The sequence below is a fragment of the Heptranchias perlo genome, chromosome 14 (genome assembly GCF_035084215.1).
Source record: "Heptranchias perlo isolate sHepPer1 chromosome 14, sHepPer1.hap1, whole genome shotgun sequence".
In the NCBI taxonomy this organism is placed as follows: domain Eukaryota; kingdom Metazoa; phylum Chordata; class Chondrichthyes; order Hexanchiformes; family Hexanchidae; genus Heptranchias; species Heptranchias perlo.
In genome coordinates, this window is record NC_090338.1 from 60972275 (window position 1) to 60984079 (window position 11805).

At 57.3% G+C, this 11805-nt stretch overlaps 1 protein-coding gene across 6 annotated transcripts in view; it reads left to right on the forward strand.

The window, feature by feature from the left end:
• Nucleotides 1-11374, forward strand: part of fam53c (family with sequence similarity 53 member C) — a 79619-nt gene extending 68245 nt beyond the window's left edge. For 4 of the 6 annotated variants that reach the window (XM_067996492.1, XM_067996493.1, XM_067996496.1 and 1 more), the window contains one exon: nt 9919-11374. In XM_067996492.1, coding sequence (XP_067852593.1) covers nt 9919-10179 — 261 coding nt within the window. In that variant the 3' untranslated portion in view covers nt 10180-11374. The remainder of the gene's footprint in view (nt 1-9918) is intronic. The other 2 variants (XR_010965698.1, XM_067996494.1) reach the window with 2 other exon arrangements.
• The last annotated feature ends 431 nt before the right edge of the window (nt 11375-11805 follow it).

The window sequence follows — 11805 nt, forward strand, 5'->3', positions numbered from 1 at the left end:
CCCATAGCCCTCACATCACTGGCCCCTGCTCCAATAGCCCTCACATCACTGGCCCCTGCTCCCATAGCCCTTACATACTGGCCCCTGCTCCCATAGCCCTGACATCACTGGCCCCTGCTCCCATAGCCCTTACATCACTGGCCCCTGCTCCCATAGCCCTTACCTCACTGGCCCCTGCTCCCATAGCCCTTATCTCACTGGCCCCTGCTCCCATAGCCCTTACATCACTGGCCCCTGCTCCCATAGCCCTTATCTCACTGGCCCCTGCTCCCATAGCCCTTGCATCACTGGCCCCTGCTCCCACAGCCCTTGCATCACTGGCCCCTGCTCCAATAGCCCTTACCTCACTGGCCCCTGCTCCCATAGCACTGACCTCACTGGCCTCTGCTCCCATAGCCCTTACATCACTGGCCTCTGCTCCCATAGCCCTAACATCACTGGCCCCTGCTCCCATAGCCCTTACATCACTGGCCCCTGCTCCCATAGCCCTAACATCACTGGCCCCTGCTCCAATAGCCCTTACATCACTGGCCCCTGCTCCCATAGCCCTTACATCACTGGCCCCTGCTCCCATAGCCCTTACATCACTGGCCCCTGCTCCCATAGCCCTTACCTCACTGGCCCCTGCTCCCATAGCCCTTACATCACTGGCCCCTGCTCCCATAGCCCTAACATCACTGGCCCTTGCTCCCATAGCCCTAACATCACTGGCCCCTGCTCCCATAGCCCTTACCTCACTGGCCCCTGCTCCCATCGCCCTTACATCACTGGCCCCTGCTCCCATCGCCCTTACATCACTGGCCCCTGCTGCCATCGCCCTTACATCACTGGTCCCTGCTCCCATTGCACTTATCTCACTGGCCCCTGCTCCCATAGCCCTTACATCACTGGCCCCTGCTCCCACAGCCCTTGCATCACTGGCCCCTGCTCCCATAGCCCTTACATCACTGGCCCCTGCTCCCATAGCCCTTACATCACTGGCCCTTGCTCCCATAGCCCTTACATCACTGGCCCCTGCTCCCATAGCCCTTACATCACTGGCCCCTGCTCCCATAGCCCTTACATCACTGGCCCCTGCTCCAAGAGCCCTGACCTCACTGGCCCCTGCTCCCATAGCCCTTACCTCACTGGCCCCTGCTCCAATAGCCCTTACATCACTGGCCCCTGCTCCCACAGCCCTTACATCACTGGCCCCTGCTCCCACAGCCCTTACATCACTGGCCCCTGCTCCCATAGCCCTTACATCACTGGCCCCTGCTCCCATTGCCCTTACATCAATGGCCCCTGCTCCCATCGCCCTTACATCACTGGCCCCTGCTCCCATCGCCCTTACATCACTGGCCCCTGCTCCCATTGCACTTATCTCACTGGCCCCTGCTCCCACAGCCCTTACATCACTGGCCCCTGCTCCCATAGCCCTTACCTCACTGGCCCCTGCTCCCATAGCCCTTACCTCACTGGCCCCTGCTCCCATAGCCCTTACCTCACTGGCCCCTGCTCCCATAGCCCTTACCTCACTGGCCCCTGCTCCCATAGCCCTTACCTCACTGGCCCCTGCTCCAATAGCCCTTACCTCACTGGCCCCTGCTCCCATAGCACTTACCTCACTGGCCCCTGCTCCCATAGCACTTACCTCACTGGCCCCTGCTCCCATAGCCCTAACATCACTGGCCCCTGCTCCCATAGCCCTTACATCACTGGCCCCTGCTCCCATATCCCTAACATCACTGGCCCCTGCTCCAATAGCCCTTACATCACTGGCCCCTGCTCCCATAGCCCTAACATCACTGGCCCCTGCTCCCATAGCCCTTACATCACTGGCCCCTGCTCCCATAGCCCTGACATCACTGGTCCCTGCTCCCATAGCACTTATCTCATTGTCCCCTGCTCCCATAGCCCTTACATAACTGGCCCCTGCTCCCATAGCCCTTACCTCACTGGCCCCTGCTCCCATAGCCCTTACATCACTGGCCCCTGCTCCCATCGCCCAAACATCACTGGCCCTTGCTCCCATAGCCCTTACATCACTGGCCCCTGCTCCCATAGCCCTTACCTCACTGGCCCCTGCTCCCATCGCCCTTACATCACTGGCCCCTGCTCCCATCGCCCTTACATCACTGGTCCCTGCTCCCATTGCACTTATCTCACTGGCCCCTGCTCCCATAGCCCTTACATCACTGGCCCCTGCTCCCATAGCCCTTGCATCACTGGCCCCTGCTCCCATAGCCCTTACATCACTGGCCCCTGCTCCCATAGCCCTTACATCACTGGCCCTTGCTCCCATAGCCCTTACATCACTGGCCCCTGCTCCCATAGCCCTTACATCACTGGCCCCTGCTCCCATAGCCCTTACATCACTGGCCCCTGCTCCAAGAGCCCTGACCTCACTGGCCCCTGCTCCCATAGCCCTTACCTCACTGGCCCCTGCTCCAATAGCCCTGACATCACTGGCCCCTGCTCCCACAGCCCTTACATCACTGGCCCCTGCTCCCATAGCCCTTACATCACTGGCCCCTGCTCCCATAGCCCTTACATCACTGGCCCCTGCTCCCATCGCCCTTACATCACTGGCCCCTGCTCCCATCGCCCTGACATCACTGGCCCCTGCTCCCATCGCCCTTACATCACTGGTCCCTGCTCCCATTGCACTTATCTCACTGGCCCCTGCTCCCATAGCCCTTACATCACTGGCCCCTGCTCCCATAGCCCTTACCTCACTGGCCCCTGCTCCCATAGCCCTTACCTCACTGGCCCCTGCTCCCATAGCCCTTACCTCACTGGCCCCTGCTCCCATAGCCCTTACCTCACTGGCCCCTGCTCCCATAGCCCTTACCTCACTGGCCCCTGCTCCCATAGCCCTTACCTCACTGGCCCCTGCTCCCATCGCCCTTACATCACTGGCCCCTGCTCCCATCGCCCTTGCATCACTGGTCCCTGCTCCCATTGCACTTATCTCACTGGCCCCTGCTCCCATAGCCCTTACCTCACTGGCCCCTGCTCCCATAGCCCTTACCTCACTGGCCCCTGCTCCCATCGCCCTTACATCACTGGCCCCTGCTCCCATAGCCCTGACATCACTGGCCCCTGCTCCCATCGCCCTTACCTCACTGGCCCCTGCTCCCATCGCCCTTACCTCACTGGCCCCTTCTCCCATAGCCCTTACATCACTGGTCCCTGCTCTCATAGCCCTAACATCACTGGTCCCTGCTCCCATAGCACTTATCTCACTGTCCCCTGCTCCCATAGCCCTTACATAACTGGCCCTTGCTCCCATAGCCCTAACATCACTGGCCCCTGCTCCCATAGCCCTTACATCACTGGCCCCTGCTCCCATAGCCCTTACATCACTGGCCCCTGCTCCCATAGCCCTAACATCACTGGCCCTTGCTCCCATAGCCCTTACATCACTGGCCCCTGCTCCCATAGCCCTTACCTCACTGGCCCCTGCTCCCATAGCCCTTACCTCACTGGCCCCTGCTCCCATAGCCCTTACATCACTGGCCCCTGCTCCCATAGCCCTTACATCACTGGCCCCTGCTCCCAAAGCCCTTACCTCACTGGCCCCTGCTCCAATAGCCCTTACATCACTGGCCCCTGCTCCCACAGCCCTGACATCACTGGCCCCTGCTCCCATCGCCCTTACATCACTGGCCCCTGCTCCCATCGCCCTTACATCACTGGTCCCTGCTCCCATTGCACTTATCTCACTGGCCCCTGCTCCCATAGCCCTTGCATCACTGGCCCCTGCTCCCATAGCCCTTGCATCACTGGCCCCTGCTCCCATAGCCCTTGCATCACTGGCCCCTGCTCCCATAGCCCTTACATCACTGGCCCCTGCTCCCATAGCCCTTACATCACTGGCCCTTGCTCCCATAGCCCTTACACCACTGGCCCCTGCTCCCATAGCCCTTACATCACTGGCCCCTGCTCCCATAGCCCTTACATCACTGGCCCCTGCTCCAAGAGCCCTGACCTCACTGGCCCCTGCTCCCATAGCCCTTACCTCACTGGCCCCTGCTCCAATAGCCCTTACATCACTGGCCCCTGCTCCCACAGCCCTTACATCACTGGCCCCTGCTCCCATAGCCCTTACATCACTGGCCCCTGCTCCCATAGCCCTTACATCACTGGCCCCTGCTCCCATCGCCCTTACATCACTGGCCCCTGCTCCCATCGCCCTTACATCACTGGCCCCTGCTCCCATCGCCCTTACATCACTGGTCCCTGCTCCCATTGCACTTATCTCACTGGCCCCTGCTCCCATAGCCCTTACATCACTGGCCCCTGCTCCCATAGCCCTTACCTCACTGGCCCCTGCTCCCATCGCCCTTACCTCACTGGCCCCTGCTCCCATCGCCCTTACATCACTGGCCCCTGCTCCCATCGCTCTTGCATCACTGGTCCCTGCTCCCATCGCCCTTGCATCACTGGCCCCTGCTCCCATAGCCCTTACATCACTGGCCCCTGCTCCCATAGCCCTTACCTCACTGGCCCCTGCTCCCATCGCCCTTACATCACTGGCCCCTGCTCCCATCGCCCTTACCTCACTGGCCCCTTCTCCCATAGCCCTTACATCACTGGTCCCTGCTCTCATAGCCCTTACATCACTGGTCCCTGCTCCCATAGCACTTATCTCACTGGCCCCTGCTCCCATAGCCCTTACATCACTGGCCCCTGCTCCCATAGCCCTTCCATCACTGGCCCCTGCTCCCATAGCCCTTACATCACTGGCCCCTGCTCCAATAGCCCTTACCTCACTGGCCCCTGCTCCCATCGCACTTAACTCACTGGCCGCTGCTCCCATAGCCCTTACATCACTGGCCCCTGCTCCCATAGCCCTTACATCACTGGCCCTTGCTCCCATAGCCCTTACATCACTGGCCCTTGCTCCCATAGCCCTTACATCACTGGCCCCTGCTCCCATAGCCCTTACATCACTGGCCCCTGCTCCCATAGCCCTTACCTCACTGGCCCCTGCTCCCATAGCCCTTACCTCACTGGCCCCTGCTCCAATAGCCCTTACCTCACTGGCCCCTGCTCCCACAGCCCTTACATCACTGGCCCCTGCTCCCACAGCCCTTGCATCACTGGCCCCTGCTCCCATAGCCCTTACATCACTGGCCCCTGCTCCCATCGCCCTTACATCACTGGCCCCTGCTCCCATCGCCCTTACATCACTGGTCCCTGCTCCCATTGCACTTATCTCACTGGCCCCTGCTCCCATCGCCCTTACATCACTGGCCCCTGCTCCCATAGCCCTTACCTCACTGGCCCCTGCTCTCATAGCCCTTACCTCACTGGCCCCTGCTCCCATAGCACTTACCTCACTGGCCCCTGCTCCCATAGCCCTTACATCACTGGCCCCTGCTCCCATAGCCCTTACCTCACTGGCCCCTGCTCCCACAGCCCTTACATCACTGGCCCCTGCTCCCACAGCCCTTACATCACTGGCCCCTGCTCCCATAGCCCTTACCTCACTGGCCCCTGCTCCCATAGCCCTTACCTCACTGGCCCCTGCTCCCATAGCCCTTACCTCACTGGCCCCTGCTCCCATAGCCCTTACATCACTGGCCCCTGCTCCCATCGCCCTTACATCACTGGCCCCTGCTCCCATCGCCCTTACATCACTGGCCCCTGCTCCCATCGCCCTTACATCACTGGTCCCTGCTCCCATTGCACTTATCTCACTGGCCCCTGCTCCCATAGCCCTTACATCACTGGCCCCTGCTCCCATAGCCCTTACATCACTGGCCCCTGCTCCCATAGCCCTTACCTCACTGGCCCCTGCTCTAATAGCCCTTACCTCACTGGCCCCTGCTCCCATAGCACTTACCTCACTGGCCCCTGCTCCCATAGCCCTTACCTCACTGGCCCCTGCTCCCATCGCCCTTACCTCACTGGCCCCTGCTCCCATCGCCCTGACCTCACTGGCCCCTGCTCCCATAGCCCTTACCTCACTGGCCCCTGCTCCAATAGCCCTTACATCACTGGCCCCTGCTCCCACAGCCCTTACATCACTGGCCCCTGCTCCCATAGCCCTTACATCACTGGCCCCTGCTCCCATAGCCCTTACATCACTGGCCCCTGCTCCCATCGCCCTTACATCACTGGCCCCTGCTCCCATCGCCCTTACATCACTGGCCCCTGCTCCCATCGCCCTTACATCACTGGTCCCTGCTCCCATTGCACTTATCTCACTGGCCCCTGCTCCCATAGCCCTTACATCACTGGCCCCTGCTCCCATAGCCCTTACCTCACTGGCCCCTGCTCCCATCGCCCTTACCTCACTGGCCCCTGCTCCCATCGCCCTTACATCACTGGCCCCTGCTCCCATCGCTCTTGCATCACTGGTCCCTGCTCCCATCGCCCTTGCATCACTGGCCCCTGCTCCCATAGCCCTTACATCACTGGCCCCTGCTCCCATAGCCCTTACCTCACTGGCCCCTGCTCCCATCGCCCTTACATCACTGGCCCCTGCTCCCATCGCCCTTACCTCACTGGCCCCTTCTCCCATAGCCCTTACATCACTGGTCCCTGCTCTCATAGCCCTTACATCACTGGTCCCTGCTCCCATAGCACTTATCTCACTGGCCCCTGCTCCCATAGCCCTTACATCACTGGCCCCTGCTCCCATAGCCCTTCCATCACTGGCCCCTGCTCCCATAGCCCTTACATCACTGGCCCCTGCTCCAATAGCCCTTACCTCACTGGCCCCTGCTCCCATCGCACTTAACTCACTGGCCGCTGCTCCCATAGCCCTTACATCACTGGCCCCTGCTCCCATAGCCCTTACATCACTGGCCCTTGCTCCCATAGCCCTTACATCACTGGCCCTTGCTCCCATAGCCCTTACATCACTGGCCCCTGCTCCCATAGCCCTTACATCACTGGCCCCTGCTCCCATAGCCCTGACCTCACTGGCCCCTGCTCCCATAGCCCTTACCTCACTGGCCCCTGCTCCAATAGCCCTTACCTCACTGGCCCCTGCTCCCACAGCCCTTACATCACTGGCCCCTGCTCCCACAGCCCTTGCATCACTGGCCCCTGCTCCCATAGCCCTTACATCACTGGCCCCTGCTCCCATCGCCCTTACATCACTGGCCCCTGCTCCCATCGCCCTTACATCACTGGTCCCTGCTCCCATTGCACTTATCTCACTGGCCCCTGCTCCCATCGCCCTTACATCACTGGCCCCTGCTCCCATAGCCCTTACCTCACTGGCCCCTGCTCTCATAGCCCTTACCTCACTGGCCCCTGCTCCCATAGCACTTACCTCACTGGCCCCTGCTCCCATAGCCCTTACATCACTGGCCCCTGCTCCCATAGCCCTTACCTCACTGGCCCCTGCTCCCACAGCCCTTACATCACTGGCCCCTGCTCCCACAGCCCTTACATCACTGGCCCCTGCTCCCATAGCCCTTACCTCACTGGCCCCTGCTCCCATAGCCCTTACCTCACTGGCCCCTGCTCCCATAGCCCTTACCTCACTGGCCCCTGCTCCCATAGCCCTTACATCACTGGCCCCTGCTCCCATCGCCCTTACATCACTGGCCCCTGCTCCCATCGCCCTTACATCACTGGCCCCTGCTCCCATCGCCCTTACATCACTGGTCCCTGCTCCCATTGCACTTATCTCACTGGCCCCTGCTCCCATAGCCCTTACATCACTGGCCCCTGCTCCCATAGCCCTTACATCACTGGCCCCTGCTCCCATAGCCCTTACCTCACTGGCCCCTGCTCTAATAGCCCTTACCTCACTGGCCCCTGCTCCCATAGCACTTACCTCACTGGCCCCTGCTCCCATAGCCCTTACCTCACTGGCCCCTGCTCCCATCGCCCTTACCTCACTGGCCCCTGCTCCCATCGCCCTTACCTCACTGGCCCCTGCTCCCATCGCCCTTACCTCACTGGCCCCTGCTCCCATAGCCCTTACATCACTGGCCCCTGCTCCCATAGCCCTTACATCACTGGCCCCTGCTCCCATCGCCCTTACCTCACTGGCCCCTTCTCCCATAGCCCTTACATCACTGGTCCCTGCTCTCATAGCCCTTACATCACTGGTCCCTGCTCCCATAGCACTTATCTCACTGGCCCCTGCTCCCATTGCCCTTACATCACTGGCCCCTGCTCCCATAGCCCTTACATCACTGGCCCCTGCTCCCATAGCCCTTACATCACTGGCCCCTGCTCCCATAGCCCTTACATCACTGGCCCCTGCTCCCATAGCCCTTACATCACTGGCCCCTGCTCCCATAGCCCTTACATCACTGGCCCCTGCTCCCATAGCCCTTACATCACTGGCCCCTGCTCCCATAGCCCTTACATCACTGGCCCCTGCTCCAATAGCCCTTACCTCACTGGCCCCTGCTCCCATCGCACTTAACTCACTGGCCGCTGCTCCCATAGCCCTTACATCACTGGCCCCTGCTCCAATAGCCCTTACCTCACTGGCCCCTGCTCCCATCGCACTTAACTCACTGGCCGCTGCTCCCATAGCCCTTACATCACTGGCCCCTGCTCCCATAGCCCTTACATCACTGGCCCCTGCTCCCATAGCCCTAACATCACTGGCCCCTGCTCCCATAGCCCTAACATCACTGGCCCCTGCTCCCATAGCCCTTACATCATCACCTTCTAAAGGATGGTTTTCGGCCCCTCTATCTGCGTAGCACAACCCAGTGGCGTGAGATGGATATTGCAGTGTTATAGTTCTATAGTACCATCCAGTGGCAGAGATTGGGTACTACAGCTGTGATTTGTTGACTTTTGACCTTCTCGCACACCTGAACAAAACTACCTGTCCTCGACTTCACCAGTGATATTTCCATTCCTGATGAAATTTTCCATTTGATCTACAGTTTACACGAGAGCTAAGAAAAAAATAATGAGCAGCAAGATAACATCATGTAAAACAGCATGACTGCATTGTTATGGCTTTCTCGTATCTGAAATTGAGATTCCTATTAATCCCCCGATCGTAAAGGTGTGCGTGTGTGTTAAAACGAAATAATGCCTAGACATCATGTCGAACTAGAATGGTTCACAAAGCTTGACCTGCATTCTTTCCCCTTCTTTGCCCCACTCATCCCTGTGAGGATCTGCTCTGTTGTGAAGATAAACCCTCTTTCAGTACTGCTTAACGTACTGTTATAATGAAGGATTGCCGTAGAATTGGTGCAGTGTACAGAATCCCAGGTGAGCCAGCCTTTTATCAGAGGTCCTTCATTGTCTGCTCTCTATGTAGCTGCAATGCAACTTATTTGATAAGTCGCTCCCTGGCGGCGTGGCGAGCCAAATAGGCCAGGAAGGTCGCAGATTCAATCCCTGGTCACTGCTGAGCTAGCTGATTTCAGCAGGAATAGTGAGGATATTCGTGTCCCTGGGCTGAGGGGTGGGGCAGGTGGGAAATGAGATTCAGTCATGGTTCCTTCTGATAATCCAATAACCCCTTCTGGAAGTGCATGTGTGGATATTAAATGAAAACAGAATTGGGTTCAGCGTGTATACACGCGCGCACGCACGCACACACACATTCACTCCTCAAATCTGGAAAGGTACCAGAAATGCCTGTGAAGTATACCCAGCGTAAGTTTCTCCACCTTCAGGAGAGGGTGACAGAAAATTTGGGAGGAGGGGGAGGAGAGATGGCATGATCTGTATAGCCCCATTTCATCCAGGTGAGTTCTTGCTGGTGCCTGGGTCTCCATTTTTACATTAACATTCAGACTCAACATAGGCTTCCCCTATTGAAAGCAGGTAAATATCAGTTACAGTATGCTCCAAATTTGAACATGGTCTTGGTCTGTTGGACCGGTGCACCCCCAATCTGCAATCGTTGATGCCCGTTACCCTATAAATGTATATTCAGACCTCTTGTTCCAATGAGGGTTTTTCACCTTTGTTTTGTTTTGGTTGCAGAGGAGGAACCTGAGCAGTCCTGCTTGCCTTGAGCTGGAGGAGAGGAAACCCCTGAAGGGCCAGTCTCCTGTGTCCATCCCGGACACCGCAACCTTCAGACTGGACTTGTCACACAGCTGCCCAGCGAGAAGCTGCCGGATTGAAACACTGAGCGAAAGTGACGAAGAGGAGGATCCCAAGAATTATTGTGGCAGCACGGAAGCCATCCCATTCCAACGCACCTGTGAGGATCTGGACTTGGACATGATCGAGGAAAACTGAACCAACTCAGTTAAGCAAATATCAGGACTATTATTTTTTTACCCCATCGGATTACGCCTTAAAATGCATCCCATGTGCACAAAGTACACGGGTCACGTAGACTGTTCTCCCCACCAGATTCCGTCTTTACACTACTTTCCCAGTTGCACAATTTTGTGGGGTTCATGTGGACTGTGACCTATGAACCCCCTTACCTAGGACAGCGGGGTGAAGAGTTGAAGTCTTGGCGGACAGGTTGTATCGTTCCTCTTGCTCTCCTCTCCCTCTCCTCTTCAAATGATGAACTGTTTAGACTTCACTGCACTCCATCACTTGCTAAAGCCCACATGCATTCAGAACATCTGCAGTAAATGCCATATGGCGTCTTCCTGGGACCAGTTGGGGGTGATAACCAAATGGTGCCTTCAGAAATAAATGAGTCAAAGGGGAGATCGATAAGCAGAAGCAAAGGGCCGTTGACCTCCACGGACCATATTGCAGTATTCAGGGGCCCTGAAATTGAGACCCCTGTCTTCAGCTTCACTTTATTTACAACTCAATAAAGCTATGATTAATGGGTTGGTTGGCTCCTCTTTCTCTCTTCTCTTTCCCCCTTCGCCTGCCGCATCCCCCGGGCTGGAATAAAAGCAAAATAAAAAGGGGGAGCACTGTATCTGAGTGGATTTGGCCATTTTCAGGCTTTTGAAGGGCTTAGTGCTCCCCAATTGTGAGGGAAGTTACACGTGGTGCGGGCTGTCGTTTTCTTTAATATCCTTGGCCGAGAAAATCTGCTGAGGTGAAATACAAGCTCCAGATTGCTCTGCGTACTGCAGCCTAGATCTCAGAGCTGGGCAAAGGTTTGCGGGGGGGGGGGGGGGGATGGTGAAGAGGAGGAGGAGAAGCAAGTCGGGCAAGAGCAGCCATTTTAATTTACTGATGGCCTTGGAGGGTGTATAGTGATTGTGTGAGACGGTGTCTGTTTTGTTAACTTGTGTAGATTGTACTTGAAGAGACTCTATATTTTTGTTGTATTTTAGCCCTTGCACCAAATTTATGAACCAAGATCAAAGATTCGCAGCTTCCTGCCGATTTCCTTGGTCCTCTTGAAGAGTTCCCAGCGTTTCTAATAAATTTAATCAAAGATTGTGATAATATAACGACCACCCGCTCTCTTTATTCATTGCCTTATAAATAAAAGAGAAACTCTTTTTTTGAATAGTCTGTGTACTTGTTTTAAATTTGACTTTGGAGGATTGAACCTGTCAAGCAGCACTAGCTAAGCAGCTGAGCATTCAGACCATGATCGATCCTTGGTCCGTGCTAAGTTAGCTGATCTCAGCCAGGCAGCAGTAGGGACAATACAATTGGCCTCTTTGCCAATAGTCGAGGGGGAGGGGTGGAATTGCACTGCCCCGATGCCTTGAATGAAGCTGTCAGCTGAGGACCGGATCGGGCTCAGTTGGATCCCCCCTGCAATCGGGTATCCTGCAGACGCTCCTTGCGACTTGGTCAGGGTAGAACCTCACCTAGCCTTCAGGGGAGAAGGCACAGGGGGAGAAAGATGAGCACATAACGGCAGCAGCAAAGCAGCTGCCAGTCCCCTCGCAGCTCAGCTCACTGAGTGATTAATCTGGCCTGACTTGACCC